General features: G+C 50.8%; 1 protein-coding gene across 1 annotated transcript in view; it reads left to right on the forward strand.

Annotated features, from left to right (window-relative positions):
• Window positions 1-22,731, forward strand: part of NPHP4 (nephrocystin 4) — a 268,250-nt gene that overhangs the window by 173,033 nt on the left and 72,486 nt on the right. The window contains exons 15-17 of the mRNA XM_040326547.1: window positions 7,919-8,110; window positions 12,075-12,262; window positions 14,330-14,490. Of these exons, the coding sequence (XP_040182481.1) occupies window positions 7,919-8,110; window positions 12,075-12,262; window positions 14,330-14,490 (541 nt within the window). The remainder of the gene's footprint in view (window positions 1-7,918; window positions 8,111-12,074; window positions 12,263-14,329; window positions 14,491-22,731) is intronic.

Below are 22,731 nucleotides of genomic sequence, written 5' to 3' on the forward strand. Positions count from 1 at the left end.
GCCGCCGCCGACATATACCGAGCGCAGTACGCTCGGCTCCTCTCGCATAAAGGCTAGGAGGCGGGACAGGGCGTGACCGCGAGCGGAGCCGAGCCTAGCCGAGTGTACCCGAGTGTATTGCGTTTGATATATGTCGGCGGCGGCGCCCAGGAACAGCAGTATCGGCGTATATCGCCCACCCACGATTTTCCCCTGGTTTTAAGGGGAAAAAAGTGCGCGTTATACGCCGATAAATACGGTTTTTATTACAGCAAAAAGTAAAAAATGTCGCTTTTTTTTTAATTGTCACCAATTTTGTTTGGGATCCGCGTCGCACGACCGCACAATTGTCAGTTAAAGCGACGCAGCACCGAATCGCAAAAAAATGGCCCCGGTCATTGGGCAGCCAAATCCTCCGGGGCGGAAGTGGTTAAGGGGCACCCCATTTTTGTTGCCTCTCCATCTGACATACTGAGAAGTGGAATCCAGGGCCATATTTATTCTTGTTCCCGAGCTCTCAGCGTAGAGGGCACACGGGATATAAAAGTCCACAATTCCTCGGCGTTCATTGCGGCCGTATATCTTTATTACCCGGAGTTCAGCTTTATTCCTCTATATAAATGTTCCCGAGTCCTTACAAGTCACAAACCTCTTCTTCCTCAGCTGGGGGAGAAAAAAAAAGTCCCGCGAATGCATCCGTCCTGCCGCCAGCGCGCCGCGATACCATTAAAAAAAAAGTCACATTGATATCTCAGCAGATCAACAGCGCGGGACGTGAGATATAAATCAGTGTTTGTGTGGCGCGGCTTCGCTCCGGCTCATGCCATTGAAGCGCCTCGTGCCCTTGAGCTCAGCCCGCTTTGTCAGTCTCTGTACTTTGTTCCCTCAACGCGCTTCTGAATTACCGTCCAACCAAGCCGACCCCAATTACCATCGCTTTCCTAAACCCGAGTGTGAATTCTTTCTCTGCATTTTAAATGCAATCGTTCAATAATCGAGAAGCCGGCAGCCATTGAAGGGGTTGTTTCTTTATTTTCTAAATAGGTTCCTTTAACCACTTAAGGACCGCCTCCTGCACATTTACGTCGGCAGAATGGCATGGCTGGGCACAAGCACATACAGGTACGTCCTGTGCTAATACCCAGCCGCGGGCACGCGCCCGCGACTCGGTCCGAAGCTCCAGGACGGCAGGATCCGCGGACCCGATTATAGCACTTTTCGCTGTGAAAATGACAATGGTCCCAAAAATGTGTCAAAAATTGTCCGATGTGTCCGCCATAATGTCGCAGTCATGAAAAAAAATCGCTGATCGCCGCCATTAGTAGTAAAAAAAAAACAATAATTAATAAAAATGCAATAAAACTATCCCCTATTTTGTAAACGCTATAAATTTTGCGCAAACCAATCGATAAACTATTTTTTTACCAAAAATAGGTAGGAGAATACGTATCGACCTAAACTGAGGGAAAAAAATATTGTTTTATATATTTTTGGGGGATATTTATTATAGCAAAAAGTTAAAAATATTGCATTTTTTTCAAAATTGTCGCTCTATTTTTGTTTATAGCGCAAATTATGACCAAATACCACCACAAGAAAGCTCTATTTGTGGAGGAAAAATGCCAATTTTGTTTGGGAGCCACGTCGCACGACCGCGCAATTGTCAGGTAAAAACGACGCAGTGCCGAATCGCAAAACCTGGCCAGGTCCTTTAGCTGCCTAAAGGTCCGGGTCTTAAGTGATTAAGCTTGTGCATTGTTGGTTACCTTTTCCTTCCATTTCCCGTCTAAATTATTTTTTTTTTTGTCTGAATTTCTCACTTCCTGTAAGCTTGCCCCCATCATCCGAGCCGTCCTGGATGGGGGATAGTCAGCATGCTCGCCCCCTCCCTTGGGACTACATCCCTGCGGGGGGATGCTGAGCCCTTTAGCGTGCTTACCCCCCTCCCTTGGGACTACATCCCTGCGGGGAGACGCTGAGCTGTTTAGGGTGCTCACCCCCTCCCTTGAGACTACATCCCTGCGGGGAGACGCTGAGCGGTTTAGGGTGCTCACCCCCTCCCTTGAGACTACATCCCTGCGGGGAGACGCTGAGCTGTTTAGGGTGCTCACCCCCTCCCTTGGGACTACATCCCTGCGGGGAGACGCTGAGCGGTTTAGGGTGCTCACCCCCTCCCTTGAGACTACATCCCTGCGGGGAGACGCTGAGCTGTTTAGGGTGCTCACCCCCTCCCTTGGGACTACATCCCTGCGGGGAGACGCTGAGCTGTTTAGGGTGCTCACCCCCTCCCTTGGGACTACATCCCTGCGGGGAGACGCTGAGCGGTTTAGTGCTCACCCCCTCCCTTGGGACTACATCCCTGTGGGGAGACGCTGAGCGGTTTAGGGTGCTCACCCCCTCCCTTGAGACTACATCCCTGCGGGGAGACGCTGAGCCCTTTAGCCTTTTCACCCCCTCCCTAGCAGTCGTATCTTGGGCGCATATTTACGCTGGCCGCTAGGGGCGCTTCCATAGATGTACGCGTCGAATATGCAAATGACCTAGATACGCCGATTCACGAACGTACTTGCGCCCGTCTGATTTAGCTACGCCGTTTACGTAAAGCTTACGTCCGGCGTAAAGTTACCCCTGCTATATGAGGCGCAGGTAACGCAAAGTATGGACGTCGGAACAAGCGTATATTTTTACGTCGTTTGCGCAAGTCGTACGTGAATGTGGCTGTGCGTAGGTTACGTTCACGTCGTTGCCATTGAGCCGTCGTATCTTAGGCCATAAATTCGACGTGATTCAGAGCATGCGCGCGCATGTGCCGTTCGTACGGCGCTTCATTTACATGGGGTCACGATTCATTATAATACAACATGCCCACTACCTTCCTACTTTGAATTCCGCGGGCTTACGCCGGTCCATTTACGTTACACCGCCGTAACTTAGGGAGCAAGTGCTTTGTGAATACTGTACTTGCCTCTCTATGTTACGTCGGCGTAGCGCATATGAGCTGCGCTACGCCCGCACAGAGATACGCCGCTCTCTGTGAATCTGGCCCATACTCTCCTGACCGGAGATGAGAAGACGTATTCCTCTCTAGTGAGGTCACACAATGTATATCTTCCTTATATTTCATAAGAGGAGAAGATTCTGTTTATGGAAACTGTACACGGGTCTCTGTACTCCAGCCATTCATCATCCGCCGCCGATAACATTTGGAAATAGGGAAGGGAACGCGTGTCATAAATTATGTGTTTATCTTCCTCCGACACACCAATTTACACTCTTGTGGAATCCTGCCGCGGGCCGCCATCCGGAAAAGTCACTTCTACAATAAAGAGTATCTAATCCAGAGAACAGAAATGTCATATATTGCCGTTTACAAGCCCTTAGATGTGGCGGCTGCATTCGTTTTCTGTTTTTTAGGTTATTTTTTATTTATTTTTGCTTAATTTTTCTCTAGTGATCCTGCAAGACACTTCCTGTCCAGGGGTGACAACGCTCACTCCCTGCGCTGTGTCTATGGAGGCGCTGTCTGAGATTTTTGCGTGGATTTGACATTTGGTCATTGTAGGTGGAAATGGTGTTTGAAATATTTTTCTGAAAATGACACAAAACAATATCCAAAAATAATCCATATACATCCTCTAAAGCAGAACTTCAGCCCCTGTTCTTCATGGCTCCGCCCCCTCCTGTGCGCCAATATGGTGTGTGCGCAGATATGCCAACGGGCTGTGTCCAGCCACCTTCTGCACCCTCCTCACTGTCAGACTCTTCCTTCCCCCTCACTGCCGCCTTCTCCATGCTCCTCACTGTCCCTCCTCCTGCATGCTCCTCACTGTCCCTCCTCCTGCATGCTCCTCACTGTCCCTCCTCCTCCATGCTCCTCACTGTCCCTCCTCCTCCATGCTCCTCACTGCCGCCTCCTCCATGCTCCTCACTGTCCCTCCTCCTGCATGCTCCTCACTGTCCCTCCTCCTCCATGCTCCTCACTGTCCCTCCTCCTGCATGCTCCTTCACTGTCCCTCCTCCTGCATGCTCCTTCACTGTCCCTCCTCCTGCATGCTCCTCACTGTCCCTCCTCCTGCATGCTCCTCACTGTCCCTCCTCCTGCATACTCCTCACTGTCCCTCCTCCTCCATGCTCCTCACTGTCCCTCCTCCTGCATGCTCCTTCACTGTCCCTCCTCCTGCATGCTCCTCACTGTCCCTCCTCCTGATGCTCCTCACTGTCCCTCCTCCTGCATGCTCCTCACTGTCCCTCCTCCTCCATGCTCCTCACTGCCGCCTCCTCCATGCTCCTCACTGTCCCTCCTCCTGCATGCTCCTCAATACCGCCTCTTCCATGCTCCTCACTGTCCCTCCTCCTGCATTCTCCTCACTGTCCCTCCTCCTGCATGCACCTCACTGCCCACCTTCTGCATGCACCTCACTGCCCACCTCCTCCATGCTCATCACTGCCCGCTTCCTTCATACTCCTCACTGCCCGCTTCCTCCATGCTCCTCACTGCCCGCTTCCTCCATGCTCCTCACTACCCGCTTCCTCCATGCTCCTCACTACTCGCCTCCTCCATGCTCCTCACTGTCCCACCTCCCCCATGCTCCTCACTGCCCGCCTCCTCCATGCACCTTACTGCCCGCCTCCTCCGTGCTCCTCACTGCCCGCCTCCTCCGTGCTCCTCACTGCCTGCTTCCTCCATGCTCCTCACTACCCGCCTCCTCCATGCTCCTCACTACCCGCCTCCTCCATGCTCCTCACTACTCGCCTCCTCCATGCTCCTCACTGTCCCTCCTCCTCCATGCTCCTCCCTGCCCGCTTCCTCCATGCTCCTCACTACCCGCCTCCTCCATGCTCCTCACTACCCGCCTCCTCCATGCTCCTCACTGCCCGTCTCCTCCATGCTCCTCACTGTCCCTCCTCCTCCATGCTCATCACTGCCCGCTTCCTTCATACTCCTCACTGCCCGCCTCCTCCATGCTCCTCACTGCCCGCTTCCTCCATGCTCCTCACTACCCGCTTCCTCCATGCTCCTCACTACTCGCCTCCTCCATGCTCCTCACTGTCCCACCTCCCCCATGCTCCTCACTGCCCGCCTCCTACATGCACCTCACTGCCCGCCTCCTCCGTGTTCCTCACTGCCCGCCTCCTCCGTGCTCCTCACTGCCCGCCTCCTCCGTGCTCCTCACTGCCTGCCTCCTCCATGCTCCTCACTACTCGCCTCCTCCGTGTTCCTCACTGCCCGCCTCCTCCGTGCTCCTCACTGTCCCTCCTCCTCCATGCTCATCACTGCCCGCTTCCTTCATGCTCCTCACTACCCGCCTCCTCCATGCTCCTCACTGCCCGTCTCCTCCATGCTCCTCACTGCCCGCCTCCTCTGTGCTCCTCACTGCCCGCCTCCTCCGTGCTCCTCACTGCCTGCTTCCTCCATGCTCCTCACTACCCGCCTCCTCCATGCTCCTCACTACTCGCCTCCTCCGTGCTCCTCACTGCCTGCCTCCTCCGTGCTCCTCACTGCCTGCCTCCTCCATGCTCCTCACTACTCGCCTCCTCCGTGTTCCTCACTGCCCGCCTCCTCCGTGCTCCTCACTGTCCCTCCTCCTCCATGCTCATCACTGCCCGCTTCCTTCATGCTCCTCACTACCCGCCTCCTCCATGCTCCTCACTGCCCGTCTCCTCCATGCTCCTCACTGCCCGCCTCCTCCGTGCTCCTCACTGCCCGCCTCCTCCGTGCTCCTCACTGCCTGCTTCCTCCATGCTCCTCACTACCCGCCTCCTCCATGCTCCTCACTACTCGCCTCCTCCGTGTTCCTCACTGCCCGCCTCCTCCGTGCTCCTCACTGCCTGCCTCCTCCATGCTCCTCACTGCCCGCCTCCTCCATGCACCTCACTGCCCGCCTCCTCCGTGTTCCTCACTGCCCGCCTCCTCCGTGCTCCTCACTGCCTGCCTCCTCCGTGCTCCTCACTGCCTGCTTCCTTCATACTCCTCACTGCTTGCCTCCTCCGTGCTCCTCACTGCCTGCTTCCTCCATGCTCCTCACTACCCGCCTCCTCCATGCTCCTCACTACTCGCCTCCTCCATGCTCCTCACTGCCCGTCTCCTCCATGCTCCTCACTGTCCCTCCTCCTCCATGCTCCTCCCTGCCCGCTTCCTCCATGCACCTCACTGCCCGCTTCCTCCATGCACCTCACTGCCCGCTTCCTCCATGCTCCTCACTGTCCCTCCTCCTGCATGCTCCTCAATGCCGCCTCTTCCATGCTCCTCACTGTCCCTCCTCCTGCATTCTCCTCACTGTCCCTCCTCCTGCATGCACCTCACTGCCCACCTTCTGCATGCACCTCACTGCCCACCTCCTCCATGCTCATCACTGCCCGCTTCCTTCATACTCCTCACTGCCCGCTTCCTCCATGCTCCTCACTGCCCGCTTCCTCCATGCTCCTCACTACCCGCTTCCTCCATGCTCCTCACTACTCGCCTCCTCCATGCTCCTCACTACTCGCCTCCTCCATGCTCCTCACTGTCCCACCTCCCCCATGCTCCTCACTGCCCGCCTCCTCCATGCACCTTACTGCCCGCCTCCTCCGTGCTCCTCACTGCCCGCCTCCTCCGTGCTCCTCACTGCCTGCTTCCTCCATGCTCCTCACTACCCGCCTCCTCCATGCTCCTCACTACCCGCCTCCTCCATGCTCCTCACTACTCGCCTCCTCCATGCTCCTCACTGTCCCTCCTCCTCCATGCTCCTCCCTGCCCGCTTCCTCCATGCTCCTCACTACCCGCCTCCTCCATGCTCCTCACTACCCGCCTCCTCCATGCTCCTCACTGCCCGTCTCCTCCATGCTCCTCACTGTCCCTCCTCCTCCATGCTCATCACTGCCCGCTTCCTTCATACTCCTCACTGCCCGCCTCCTCCATGCTCCTCACTGCCCCCTTCCTCCATGCTCCTCACTACCCGCTTCCTCCATGCTCCTCACTACTCGCCTCCTCCATGCTCCTCACTGTCCCACCTCCCCCATGCTCCTCACTGCCCGCCTCCTACATGCACCTCACTGCCCGCCTCCTCCGTGCTCCTCACTGCCCGCCTCCTCCGTGCTCCTCACTGCCCGCCTCCTCCGTGCTCCTCACTGCCTGCCTCCTCCATGCTCCTCACTACTCGCCTCCTCCGTGTTCCTCACTGCCCGCCTCCTCCGTGCTCCTCACTGTCCCTCCTCCTCCATGCTCATCACTGCCCGCTTCCTTCATGCTCCTCACTACTCGCCTCCTCCGTGCTCCTCACTGCCTGCCTCCTCCGTGCTCCTCACTGCCTGCCTCCTCCATGCTCCTCACTGCCCGCCTCCTCCATGCACCTCACTGCCCGCCTCCTCCGTGTTCCTCACTGCCCGCCTCCTCCGTGCTCCTCACTGCCTGCCTCCTCCGTGCTCCTCACTGCCTGCTTCCTTCATACTCCTCACTGCTTGCCTCCTCCGTGCTCCTCACTGCCTGCTTCCTCCATGCTCCTCACTACCCGCCTCCTCCATGCTCCTCACTACTCGCCTCCTCCATGCTCCTCACTGCCCGTCTCCTCCATGCTCCTCCCTGCCCGCTTCCTCCATGCACCTCACTGCCCGCTTCCTCCATGCACCTCACTGCCCGCTTCCTCCATGCTCCTCACTGTCCCATCTCCTCCATGCTCCTTAAGGCTACTAGTAAACACTGCTCCAGTGGTGGTGCTCACCATGAGCTGTCTTCTTCCTGTACTTCCCCCTACTGCACATCAGCTCCCCCACTGCAGGCCTGATCCCAACTTTCCTCTGGCCTTGTTCACTCAAAGACAAGTTTTCAGGTCATTTCAGTAGCTGTATTGGAAAAGGAAACATTTTATGATATTTGAAGCAATACAACAGGAGACTAGAGGAAGGTTTATGTTCTGGCTTCCTATTGGTCACGTCCTAAGGGAATGACTTTTCTTCCTCCCAGCACCACCTCCATTTTGTCCCGAGCCGCCCTGGCCCGCCTTCACTCCGTTGCCTTCCCGGAAATTTTGGACTGCAATAACGAAGTAGCGGAAGTGGTCGATCCTTCGAGTCCGGTGAACTTTAACCCTCAGAGAGAAGAAGCTGATTATCTGCAGTGCAATGAAATAGTCCTGCAGTTCCTGGCATTCAGCAGGTGAGAACCAACTTCAGGTAAAATAAGTGTGTTCAATGCAGAAGAAATTCACCTTGGAGGTATAAACAAACACCATGTGTGCGTAAAACATTTACAGAGCTGTTTGTTGTGTGCAAGTGGGGGCAACATCGAATGTTATTAGGCTATGTTCTCTCCAGATTGAAAATTTTTCATAAAGAATGCAGTGTATTAGGAAAATTCTACATTATGGCCACTAGTGCTAATGATAATATTAAGTATTTATTTCCCATGGTCATCGGCACCATCTAGTGGCCATAAGGCAGTAATTTCCCAGACCACTCTATTTTTTTTTTTAAATTAATAACATTTGACCTGGAAAGAAAATGGCTTAATAAAATGTTTTTGCTGGAATTCGCACAGAATGAATGTGGAAGCAGTTTTACAGGAAGAATAGTTGGGCTTTGGTGCCCATGTATCATGCAGTCTGCACGTTGACATAGTTGGCCAGAGAAGGATCACTTTGACACAGTTGGCCAGAGAGGGATCACTTTGACATAGTTGGCCAGAGGGGGATCACTTTGACATAGTTGGCCAGAGGGGGATCACTTTGACATAGTTGGCCAGAGAGGGATCACTTTGACACAGTTGGCCAGAGAGGGATCACTTTGACATAGTTGGCCAGAGGGGGATCACTTTGACATAGTTGGCCAGAGGGGGATCACTTTGACACAGTTGGCCAGAGAAGAATCACTTTGACATAGTTGGTCAGAGAGGGATCACTTTGACATAGTTGGCCAGAGGGGGATCACTTTGACACAGTTGGCCAGAGGGGGATCACTTTGACATAGTTGGCCAGAGAGAGATCACTTTGGCACAGTTGGCCAGAGAGGGATCACTTTGGCACAGTTGGCCAGAGAGGGATCACTTTGGCACAGTTGGCCAGAGAGGGATCACTTTGACATAGTTGGCCAGAGAGGGATCACTTTGACATAGTTGGCCAGAGGGAGATCACTTTGACATAGTTGGCCAGAGAGGGATCACTTTGACATAGTTGGCCAGAGGGGGATCACGTTGACATAGTTGGCCAGAGAGGGATCACTTTGACATGGTTGGCCAGAGAGGGATCACTTTGACATGGTTGGCCAGAGGGAGATCACTTTGACATAGTTGGCCAGAGAGGGATCACTTTGACATAGTTGGCCAGAGAGGGATCACTTTGACATAGTTGGTCAGAGAGGGATCACTTTGACATAGTTGGCCAGAGGGGGATCACTTTGACACAGTTGGCCAGAGGGGGATCACTTTGACATAGTTGGCCAGAGAGGGATCACTTTGGCACAGTTGGCCAGAGAGGGATCACTTTGACATAGTTGGCCAGAGGGAGATCACTTTGACATAGTTGGCCAGAGAGGGATCACTTTGACATAGTTGGCCAGAGGGGGATCACTTTGACATAGTTGGCCAGAGAGGGATCACTTTGACATGGTTGGCCAGAGAGGGATCACTTTGACATGGTTGGCCAGAGGGAGATCACTTTGACATAGTTGGCCAGAGAGGGATCACTTTGACATAGTTGGTCAGAGAGGGATCACTTTGACATAGTTGGTCAGAGAGGGATCACTTTGACATAGTTGGCCAGAGGGGGATCACTTTGACACAGTTGGCCAGAGGGGGATCACTTTGACATAGTTGGCCAGAGAGGGATCACTTTGGCACAGTTGGCCAGAGAGGGATCACTTTGGCACAGTTGGCCAGAGAGGGATCACTTTGGCACAGTTGGCCAGAGAGGGATCACTTTGACATAGTTGGCCAGAGAGGGATCACTTTGACATAGTTGGCCAGAGGGAGATCACTTTGACATAGTTGGCCAGAGAGGGATCACTTTGACATAGTTGGCCAGAGGGGGATCACTTTGACATAGTTGGCCAGAGAGGGATCACTTTGACATGGTTGGCCAGAGAGGGATCACTTTGACATGGTTGGCCAGAGAGGGATCACTTTGACACAGTTGCCCAGAGAGGGATCACTTTGACATAGTTGGCCAGAGAGGGATCACTTTGACACAGTTGGCCAGAGAGGGATCACTTTGACACAGTTGCCCAGAGAGGGATCACTTTGACATAGTTGGCCAGAGGACAATCACTTTGACATAGTTGGCCAGAGAGGGATCACTTTGACACAGTTGGCCAGAGAGGGATCACTTTGACAAAGTTGGCCAGAGGGGGATCACTTTGAAACAGTTGGCCAGAGGACGATCACTTTGACACAGTTGGCCAGAGAGGGATCACTTTGACATAGTTGGCCAGAGAGGGATCACTTTGACACAGTTGGCCAGAGAAGGATCACTTTGACATAGTTGGCCAGAGGGGGATCACTTTGACACAGTTGGCCAGAGAGGGATCACTTTGACATAGTTGGCCAGAGAGGGATCACTTTGACATAGTTGGCCAGAGGGGGATCACTTTGACATAGTTGGCCAGAGGGGGATCACTTTGACATAGTTGGCCAGAGAGGGATCACTTTAGCACAGTTGGGCAGAGAGGGATCACTTTGGTACAGTTTGGCAGAGAGGGATCACTTTTGCACAGTTGGCCAGAGGGGGATCACTTTGACAAAGTTGGCCAGAGGGGGATCACTTTGACAAAGTTGGCCAGAGGGGGATCACTTTGACAAAGTTGGCCAGAGGGGGATCACTTTGACAAAGTTGGCCAGAGGGGGATCACTTTGACAAAGTTGGCCAGAGGGAGATCACTTTGACATAGTTGGCCAGAGAGGGATCACTTTGACACAGTTGGCCAGAGAGGGATCACTTTGACATAGTTGGCCAGAGAGGGATCACTTTGACATAGTTGGCCAGAGAGGGATCACTTTGGCACAGTTGGCCAGAGAGGGATCACTTTGGCACAGTTGGCCAGAGAGGGATCACTTTGCAGTTGGCCAGAGTGAGATCACTTTGCAGTTGGCCAGAGAGGGATCACTTTGACACAGTTGGCCACAGAGGGATCACATTGACACAGTTATGCCTTGTTTCCACTGCACGGAACGGTTCGGGTCAGTAAGAATGGAGCGGTTTAGAATGGACCGGTCTATTCTCATGAGCGTTTCCACTGCAAATCGGACCGTCGGGGACCATTCAGGATTTAGAAAAAATGCCTAGCACATCCACCAATCAGTGGAATGTATTGCATCTCCTCCCCTAATGGAACCGTTCCATTTCCTATGGCCCCACATCTGAAGCAGGACCCAGAATGGTCCGGTACGGTTCGGTTTAATGGCACACTTTCGTAGTGGAAACACCCAAAATAGCGTACCGAACCGAACCGTACCGAACCGATCCGCTCAGTGGAAACGAGGCATTAGTTAGCCAGAGGGGGATCACTATGTCGTAGTGATCCCCCTCTGGCTAACTAACTGTGTCAAAGTGACCCCCCTCTGGCCAACTGTGTCAAAGGGATCCCTCTCTGGCCAACTGTGTCAAAGGGATCCCTCTCTGGCCAACTATGTCAAAGTGATCCCCCTCTGGCCAACTATGTCAAAGTGATCCCTCTCTGGCCAACTGTGCCAAAGTGACCCCCCTCTGGCCAACTGTGCCAAAGGGATCCTCTTCTGGCCAACTGTGTCAAAGGGATCCTCCTCTGGCCAACTGTGCCAAAGTGATCCCCCTCTGGCCAACTTTGTCGAAGTTGGCCAGAGGGGGGTCACTTTGACACAGTTGGCCAGAGGGGGATCACTTTGACCCTGTTAGTTAGCCAGAGAGGGATCACTTTTGACACAGTTGGCCACAGAGGGATCACTTTGACACAGTTAGTTAGCCAGAGGGGGATCACTACGACAAAGTTGGCCAGCTTGAACACGCATTGCAATGTAAGCGATGGAAGATTCCCCTGTTTTTAAGCAAAGTGGGGCCTCATTCTGTATATCTTTCTATGTGTCTGACTTTGCTTTGGGCTTTATTATTATATTCCTGGGGAGATAATTATTATTATTTTTTTCCTTTACTCAGCGTACCAGAAGGTAACTCGTCACTGAACTGGCCGCAGACCCTTTACTTCACCTTCCAGTTCTATCGATTCCAGCCAGTAACCACGCCACGCCTGCAGCTAGTACAGGTTCACTCCAAAGGAATGTCGCGGACGGAAACCCCGGCCCGGGTGATCGTGTCGCTCAATAAGGATGGCTCCATTAACCAGGGCGAGTGTCTGTTTTATCTTCTTTCCTCCATTGCTATCTATGTCAGAGCAGGAGCATGGAGATAACTATGGAGTGTCACTTGAGCGACAGCTGTGAGTCTGTTGGGGATTGCTGACATCACATCCAAGATGGCGGCACCCAGCAGCAGTCTCAGTGGATGTCTACACAAGGGAGGCTTTTACTGGTAAATAACACGATACAATATACAATGGGCCAGATTCATGTAGATCAGCGGATCTTTAGATCCGCTAGATCTACGTGTTTTACGTTCCGCCGGTGCAATTTAGCGAGGCTAGTGCAGTATTCATCAAGCACTTACCTCGCAAATTGCACCGTCGGATCGTAACCCCCCCCGGCGGAATGCAAATTCCGCGGCTAGGGGGAGTGTACAATTCAAATCAGGCGCGTTCCCGCGCCGATTTAACTGCGCATGCGCCGCCGGCGAAATATCCCAGTGTGCATGCTCCAAATGACGTCGCTAGGACGTCAATGTTAGCGGCGGGTACGTCAATTGCGGCCATCGGTATTCCCGATGGACTTACGCAAATGACGTAAAAATTTGAATCTCGGCGCGGGAACGATGGCCATACTTAACATTAGCTACCCCTCATATAGCAGTGGTAGCTATCCGCCAGAAAAAGCCGAACGCAAACGACGTTAAAAAAAAGCAACGGGCGGGCGTACGGACTTGAATCGGCGGTTCTCCTCATTTGCATATGCGACGCGTAAAAAAAAGCGACGACACCTAGAGGCCGGCGGGAGATTGCAGCCTAAGATTCGACTGTTGTAAGTCACTTACACCAGTCGGAGCTAAGGGAGATCTATGCGGAACTGATTCTTATGAATCAGTCGCATAGATCCGACCGTGGGATCAGGAGATCCGCCGTCGTATCTCTTGATGAATCTGGCCCAATATGTCTAAAAACTGGGAAAGACTATTAAAACTAGTGTTGAGCGGAATACGCCATATTCGATTTTGCGATATATCATGAATATATAGACGAATATTTGTGAAATATTTGTTAAAATCGAACATTCGTGATATTTTACCCAAAAAATTTTTTTGCGAAGTTTCGCTAATGCGAAAATGATTGCGAAATTCTGAAACATTCAATTTCACCTGCCCTTTGGAAAAAGTGTGGTTTTACGTAATGGACCCTGCAACTAACAACAAGGTATTAATAAAATAAATACATTATTATATAGATTTGAGGGTTTACTTTGACCAATTTGTATATTGATTAGTTTAATAAATATTGAATAACCATAGATTTGGAAAATACAGATCTCTCCTCTAGACTGACCTGTATTGAGTTAGGTAAAGATCAACCGCACACTGGGGCCCCTGATTCTGTTGAGTTAAAAAAAAGCCAAGTAAACCGTTTACGTTGACATCTCTTAAATGTCTTTATGTTAAACAGTTATTATTCTCATTAAAGAGGTGAAATGCAAATGATGACACGGGACAAAAGATGGAAAATTCTTTGAAGATCGCAATACACTGGAAAAACGCACAGAAACACTCCACTCTCTCTAGCCACCTTGTGAATCTGCACTGAAATACTGCTGGGAGTGATCTTATATACTGGTCGTGCAGGCAGGTTCCTATTGGTTGCTATGGAGGTTGCTAACCTCTGACAACTGTGGTAGGAGAACTCTGATTGGCTCTGATGCAAAAGAAGGGCGGAGAAAGTATTCGCGAATATTCGTCAACATAAAAGGATCGCCTCAGCTTAGCTACTCGGCCCAGGGTCTCTAATCATACCAGCAATGCTTTTAGACGTCGATGGAGATCACTAGGATGTGATCTGTTTTAAAAATAAATTTGAAAAAATGCGAATATTCGTAATAGCTAATTTTGGCCGCGATATTCGAGTTATTCGCGAATAATCGAATATGCAATATTCGTAACGAATATTTGCAATACGAATATTCTTGAGCATCACTAATTAACACAGAAAAAGGACTTCTCTTTATGATAAAATTGCACCAAGTAAAAAACAAAATCTTGAAATAATTGACTAAAATAATATTTATATTGATTGTTTCATTTTCTTTTTCTCGCAGGCTGTCCGGGGTATCAGGTGAAGTACATGGTGGACCCCGGATTCCTGAAGTCAGGAGAACAGCGCTGGTTTCTGCGGTATCTGGCTCTCCAGACTCTACAGATTGATGTTTGGGATGGAGACTCCCTGCTGCTCATTGGGTCGGCCGCAGTAGAAATGAAGGTACTGTGTGGGTGACATGGTTTGTTTTTAGAGTTTTCTGTTCTAGCAAATGAGAGGATTGCAATCTACAAGATAGTGTAGGGGCGGGCAAAACTGGGATCACTTTAACCCAGTTGGCTAGAGAGGGATCACTATAACACAGTTGGCCAGAGGGGGATCACTATGACACAGTTGGCCAGAGAGGGATCACTATGACACAGTTGGCCAGAGGGGGATCACTATGACACAGTTGGCCAGAGGGGGATCACTATGACACAGTTGGCCAGAGGGGGATCACTATGACACAGTTGGCCAGAGGGGGATCACTATGACACAGTTGGCCAGAGAGGGATCACTTTGACACATTTGGCCAGAGAGGGATCACTATGGCGCAGTTGGCCAGAGGGGGATCACTATGACACAGTTGGCCAGAGAGGGATCACTTTGACACATTTGGCCAGAGAGAGATCACTTTAGCACAGTTGGCTGGAGAGAGAGGTCTCTGACAAAGTGGATGAGAGAGGGATCACTTTGACCCAGTTGACCCGAGGGGGATTACTATGACACAACTGGCTAGAGGGGGATTACTTGGACACTGTTATCTGGGGACTGGATGGGGAGTGGCATCTGGGAACTGGAGGGGGGGTGGCAGCTGGGGACGGGGGGGGTGGCAGCTGGGGACTGGCGGGGGAGTGGCAGCTGGGGACTGGCGGGGGAGTGGCAGCCGGGGACTGGCGGGGGAGTGGCAGCCGGGGACTGGGGGGGAAGCAGCAGCTGGAAACTGGGGGGGTAGCGGCAGCTGGAGAGTGGCAGCTGGAGACGGGAGGGGGAAGGGGGAATGGCAGCTGAGACTGGAGGGAGAGCGGCAGTTGGGGCTGGAGGAGGAGCGGCAGCTGGAGACTGAAGGGTGAATGGCATCTGGGACTAGGAAAAGGAGTGTCAGCTGGGACTGGAGGAGGAGCGGCAGCTGGGACTGGAGGGGGAGCAGCAGCTGGGACTGGAGGAGGAGCGGCAGCTGGGACTGGAGGGGGAGCGGCAGCTGGGACTGGAGGAGGAGCGGCAGCTGGGACTGGAGGGGGAGCGGCAGCTGGGACTGGAGGAGGAGCGGACGTGCGGGGACTGGAGGAGGAGCGGACGTGCGGGGACTGGAGGGGGAGCGGCAGCTGGGACTGGAGGGGGAGCGGCAGCTGGGACTGGAGGAGGAGCGGCAGCTGGGACTGGAGGAGGAGCGGCAGGGAGGAGGAGCGTCAGCTGGGACTGGAGGAGGAGCGGCAGGGAGGAGGAGCGTCAGCTGGGACTGGAGGAGGAGCGGCAGGGAGGAGGAGCGGTAGCTGGCCCTGGAATGGGACATGTATAGATGGTGAGAACAGATTTGGAGAGGCGGAAAGAAGAGAATTTTATTTAAAAATACAATTTTAGTGGCGTTCAGCTTTAAGGCAGACAAATGTGGATTGTTCAGGTTCACGGCGTGTTGTGTAGGTATTTTACTTTGGATATTACTTTTTATGTAGTTGCCAGCAGAGAGGATGAGGCAGGTTTATTGTTCTGGAGAATTGCCGCAAGGGTAAACAACGCGCCCTTCTGCTTCCAGGAAATAAACATTTTCATTTTATTATATATATATATAGGTATCTTTCTGTTCCTCGATATACTGTGTATTCAGGTGTGTCTATAATCATTGGATCCCGCGTATAGGAGAACGACGGACAGAGCAACGCATGGCCACATTTCTGATTGGTTGCTATTGATTCCAATAAACGGATCACTCATTGGCTCAAAGAATAGATAAATGTTATACATACAGTATTTATTTGTCTTTGATATGCATAGCTTAGTGCCACGTTTAGTGAATTTTGGGTTCCTCTGTTGTTGAACCTTTCATCGGATGAACTTGAAGAGGTTGTGAAGCCTATTTTTTCACTGTGCCCATTGCAAGCCTCACTGTGCCCCATCGCAAGCCTCACTGTGCCCCATCGCAAGCCTCACTGTGCCCCATGGCAAGCCTCACTGTGCCCCATGGCAAGCCTCACTGTGCCCCATGGCAAGCCTCACTGTGCCCCATCGCAAGCCTCACTGTGCCCCATCGCAAGCCTCACTCACTGTGCCCCATCGCAAGCCTCACTCACTGTGCCCCATCGCAAGCCTCACTCACTGTGCCCCATCGCAAGCCTCACTGTGCCCCATAACAAGCCTCACTGTGCCCCATCGCAAGCCTCCCTGTGCCCCATCGCAAGCCTCCCTGTGCCCCATCGCAAGCCTCACTGTGCCCATCGCAAGCCTCATTGTCCCGATCTGCATACCTGGTCTCTGTGTCATGCAGTCGGCAGCTGTCCAGTGTAACTCCACCCCCGCCTCCTCCTTTTTCTGTTATTGACGGAACACTCAGTTTCCCAGTAGTGAGTCAGTGTTCCGCCTATCACGGACGAGGAGGAGGCGGGGTTAAACTGGACGCCGTCTGACTGCATGACACGGGCTGATCGGAGAGACTCCAGTATAAGCCAAGGGATCAGCACAAAAAAATGTAGTGAAAAACTTGGCTTATACTTGAGTATATACGGTAATAAATTGTCGCGCTAATCTCAAGTTACATAAAAAAAAAATGCAACAACCACCGTTTTATTCTTTAGGGTTTCTGCTTTCAGAAAATGTAGATTTTGTAGGGTTTTTAGCTAATCATCAGGCCTAAAAAAAAATATTTTTTTTTTTAAATGTGCAAAAATGGCTCTGGCAGTAAAAGGGTTAACCACTTAAGGACCGCCTCCTGCACATACACGTCGGCAGAATGGCACGGCTGGGCACATGTACGTACAGGTACGTCCTCTTTAAGTGCCTCAGCTGTGGGTCACGGGCGCGTGCCTGCGGCGCGCTCCCGTGACCGGTCCGAAGCTCCGTTACCGCGGGACCCGTGGACCGGATCGCCGCTGGAGTCCCGCGATCGGTCCCCGGAGCTGAAGAACGGGGAGAGGTGAGTGTAAACACAGCTTCCCCGTTCTTCACTGTGGCGGCGTCATCGATCGAGTGATCCCTTATATAGGGAATCACAATCAATGACGTCACACCTACAGCCACACCCCCTACAGTTAGAAACACATATTAGGTCATACATAACCCCTTCAGCACCCCCTAGTGGTTAACTCCTAAACAGCAATTGTCATTTTCACAGTAATCAGTGCATTTTAAATGCATTTTTTGCTGTGAAAATGACAATGGTCCTAAAAATGTGTCAAAATTGTCCGATGTGTCCGCCATAATGTCGCAGTCACGAAAAAAATCGCTGATTGCCGCCATTAGTAGTAAAAAAAAAAAATGATAAAAATGCAATAAAACTATCCCCTATTTTGTAAACGCTATAAATTTTGCGCAAACCAACCGATAAACGCTTATTGCGATTTTTTTTTTACCAAAAATAGGTAGAAGAATACGTATCGGCCTAAACTGAGGGGAAAAAAAATTATATATTTTTGGGGGATATTTATTATAGCAAAAAGTAAAAAATATTGAATTTGTTTCAAAATTGTCGCTCTATTTTTGTTTATAGCGCAAAAAATAAAAACCGCAGAGGTGATCAAATACCACCAAAAGAAATCTCTATTTGTGGGGGAAAAAAGGACGCCAATTTTGTTTGGGAGCCACGTCGCACGACCGCGCAATTGTCAGTTAAAGCGCCGCAGTGCCGAATCGCAAAAACTGGCCGGGTCCTTTAGCTGCCTAAAGGTCCGGGTCTTAAGTGGTTAAATGGCGCCACCAGGTGAGCCGGCGTCGGGTTGGTCGCTGCGAGGGGTACGCGATGCTTGTTTTGCCGTGACATCTACATAGGGCTCCTCTATAAATGTATTACAGTGATGTTCTCTGGCTCACAACCACATTCATTATCATATTACTGCAATTTAATCTGGATAAAAGGTTAGGAACACAAATGACTTCGTAAGCATTTTAAACGAGAGCAATTTAGATAAAAATAAGGAATAATGTTAAACGACTTCGATAGAAGAAAAAGGTCCAACCCGGCTAATTAGGTTGAAATACGGTCCAGGCCGGGGAGGCGTTTTATGGCGGGTGGGGGGGGGGGGAGGTGGTCTGAGGACAAAGTCTTGGACTTCTGCCCATGTATGTGATACATAACGCTCTGACATCGAACACAGAGCATCAGCAATAAAAACTAATTAAGCCAACCGGCATTACTGTGACCAGATGTTGGTGTTCGGAGCTGGGCGCCCGTCATTGGATATTCCAATAAAAAATGCCCCATAAGGTCTCTTTTACACTTCAGAATGTGGCATCAGGCGCCATTTTTTTTATAGCACTCTGATTGCCAATCAAAGCTCCCGTCTCTGAATAAAATGGTCACCTTACAGTCCTGATCACACGTTGTGTTTGCTTTGCTTCTGAAATGATCCCCCATGTCCCTTTTCCTGGTGCTTCAAAGCACATCGAAAGCTTCCATAGAAGTCTATGACAACACACTGAAGCTGTAGGTGAGTGGGGACAGGAGAGAGAGGGAGGACTTGAGCGGCAGAGAATCAGTAGAGCTGGGGAACCGGAGCAGGAGAAACCAACGGGAGTCATCACACACGATGAACAGTGTAGGGGCAATATAGCAGGAGGTGAGTAGGGACCAGAGAGAGAGAGGAGGATCAGCTAGAGCTGGGGGTTTCTACCGAGTGAGGGATCATCAGAGCTGTGGTTACTACTGAGTGGGGGATCAGCAGAGCTGGGGGTTACTACTGAGTGTGATCCCCCACTCAGTAGAAACCCCAGCTCTGATGATCCCTCACTCAGTAGTAACTCCCAGCTCTGCTGATCTCCCACTCAGTAGTAACCCCAGCTCTGATGATCCCTCAGAGCTGGGGTTACTACTGAGTGGGGGATCATCAGAGCTGGGGGTTACTACTGAGTGAGGGATCATCAGAGCTGTGGTTACTACTGAGTGAGGGATCATCAGAGCTGGGGTTACTACTGAGTGAAGGATCATCAGAGCTGTGGTTACTACTGAGTGGGAGATCAGCAGAGCTGGGGGTTTCTACCGAGTGAGGGATCATCAGAGCTGTGGTTTCTACCGAGTGAGGGATCATCAGAGCTGTGGTTACTACTGAGTGGGGGATCAGCAGAGCTGGGGGTTTCTACCGAGTGAGGGATCATCAGAGCTGTGGTTACTACTGAGAGGGAGATCAGCAGAGCTGGGGGTTACTACTGAGTGAGGGATCATCAGAGCTGGGGTTACTACTGAGTGAGGGATCATCAGAGCTTGGGTTACTACTGAGTGAGAGATCATCAGAGCTGGGGTTACTACTGAGTGAGGGATCATCAGAGCTGTGGTTACTACTGAGTGGGAGATCAGCAGAGCTGGGGGTTACTACTGAGTGAGGGATCATCAGAGCTGGGGTTACTACTGAGTGAGGGATCATCAGAGCTTGGGTTACTACTGAGTGAGGGATCATCAGAGCTGGGGTTACTACTGAGTGGGAGATTAGCAGAGCTGGGGGTTACTACTGAGTGAGGGATCATCAGAGCTGGGGTTACTACTGAGTGAGGGATCATCAGAGCTGGGGGTTACTACTGAGTGAGGGATCATCAGAGCTGGGGTTACTACTGAGTGAGGGATCATCAGAGCTGGGGTTACTACTGTGTGGGAGATCAGCAGTGCTGGGGGTTACTACCTGTAACGGTCACCACCGTTTACGATTTCCATTCCATCAACCACGACAGCTTATCCGACGCTCCACAATCCAGTCATCAGGACCCATTTCATTTCCCCAGAAATAACGAGACAGAGCTCTGTTACTGGTTCCAAAATGAATGACTGAACCTTTTCATGGTAAAACTCAGGTTTTTATACAGTTCACAACCAAAAAGCATGTTACAGGGACAATGAAACTCTCCACCCCCAAAACATCACACAATGGGGCTTCATACACATTCTTTTAGATAATGACATTCAGATGAGTTAATTATCCCCCAGACGTTCTGTCTCCGACAATAAGCGATTCACCTGCATAATACACATTCCTATGTCAGACGTTCTGTCTCCGACAATAAGCTGATCATCAATAGTCTTTTCTCACCATACAGTGTCATTAGCAGGGGTCGACAAATCCTGGGCGCCAGGTCGCCATGGCGACTAGAAATAGGGTCCTGGCGACTTGGCTTGGAAGGGGGGGCAAAAAAAAAATATTTTTTTTTTTTTTGTGAGCTGCCACCATCTGGTGGTGAGCCATTGGTATTACAAGTTATTACCACCAGATGTGTGAGGTGGCGCTATCTGGTGGTGGCCGTTGGTATTACAAGTTAAGCATTACAAGTTAAACAGCAATTCTAATGTAATTTTTCACTATTTTCACTGCCATCTTCTTCCCTCCAATTAGAACCCCCAAACATTATATATATTTTTTATCCTAACACCCTAGAGAATAAAATGGCGATCGTTGCAATACTTTCTGTCATGCCGTATTTGCGCAGCGGTCTTGCAAGCGCACTTTTTTTGGGAAAAAATTACACTTTTTTTAATTAAAAAATAAGACAACAGTAAAATTATCCCCATTTTTTTTTAACATGATGAAAGATAATGTTACGCCGAGTAAATTGATACCCAACATGTCACGCTTCAAAATTGCGTCCGCTTGTGGAATGCCGACAAACTTTTACCCTTTAAAATCTTCATAGGCGACGTTTAAAAAACTCTACAGGTTGCATGTTTTGAGTTACAGAGGAGGTCTAGGGCTAGAATTATTGCTCTCGCTCTACCAATCGCGGCGATACCTTACATGTGTGGTTTGAACACCGTTTACATATGTGGGCGCTGCTCACGTATGTGTACGCTTCTGCGCGCAAGCTCGTCGCGACGGGGCGCGTTTTCTGGCTCCTAACTTTTTTAGCTGGCTCCTAGATTCCAAGCAAATTTGTCAACCCCTGGTCATTAGCATCCACAATGAAAGGTCTTTCCGAAGCCAGACTCAATTAACACCTCAAAGTTAGACATCTGACCTTTACAGACTTAATTAGCACAATAGACACAAAACAGTATTAGCGTCACACAATGGACAATGGAATATCTTAGGAGTCTATTGACCTGTTCATAAGGAACAACTTGTAATATTCTAAGATATCCTGCAAAACATGAATTATCATTTCTCAGCCATCCTATGCCCAAAAGGGGCATAGGGTGACCCTAGACCCAAGAGTCATTAGTGACGCTGGCACAGGAGTACCCCCCATCCTTCAAAGGTCTCTATTTGTGGGAAGAAAATGATAACAATTCTGGTTGTGTACAGTGTAGCATGACCGCGCAATTGTCATTCAAAGTGCGACAGCGCTGAAAGCTGAACATTGGCCTGGGCAGGAAGAAGGGAAAGTGCCGGCTGTATTGAAGGGGTTAAATACAATATACTGTATTGCAGGCCGGCGGGGGAGGTGTCGGCAGGAATGGCGGATCCGGGCGTTCGATACGATCATAAAAAAAGATTTGTATTTATCCTTTTCCTCGGCAATGTTTCCCCGGCTCATTCCCCGAACCGACACAACATTGATTCACAGAGGAGGAGACGTCATCCCGCCACCCGCCTGTCACTCACACAACTACGGAGGTGTCTCTGACACTTTAATGAGACTGAAATGTGAAACCGCCGAAAATGGAAAGAAAGCCAAACCGTTCCCACCGAGCAGCAGGAATTCATAAAACTCAAGGCTAAAAGTGATCAAAAATGTGTCGAAGGTTGTTAAGAGCGCGTGCGGAGCCTAACAGGCGAGCAGCAAACTGCGATGGGTCCGTGTCCCGGGGGGGGAGGGGGTTATAAAGTCACACCGTGTGATTGTGGATCTTTGTATGATCCTCCTGAATATGTACATCAAATGTCCCCAAAAGAAGATTTGTGTCCCCATGTGAGGATTTGTGTCCCCATATGAAGATTTGTGTCCCCATATGAGGATGTGTGTCCCCAAATGAGGATTTGTGTCCCCATATGAAGATTTGTGTCCCCATAGGAAGATTTGTGTCCCCATATGAGGATTTGTGTCCCCAAATGAGGATTTGTGTCCCCATATGAAGATTTGTGTCCCCATAGGAAGATTTGTGTCCCCATATGAGGATTTGTGTCCCCATATGAGGATTTGTGTCCCCATGTGAGGATTTGTGTCCCCATATGAAGATTTGTGTCCCCATATGAGGATTTGTGTCCCCATATGAGGATTTGTGTCCCCATATGAGGATTTGTGTCCCCATATGAGGATGTGTGTCCCCATATGAAGATTTGTGTCCCCGTATGAAGA

The sequence above is a fragment of the Rana temporaria genome, chromosome 10, assembly GCF_905171775.1.
Source record: "Rana temporaria chromosome 10, aRanTem1.1, whole genome shotgun sequence".
NCBI lineage: Eukaryota > Metazoa > Chordata > Amphibia > Anura > Ranidae > Rana > Rana temporaria.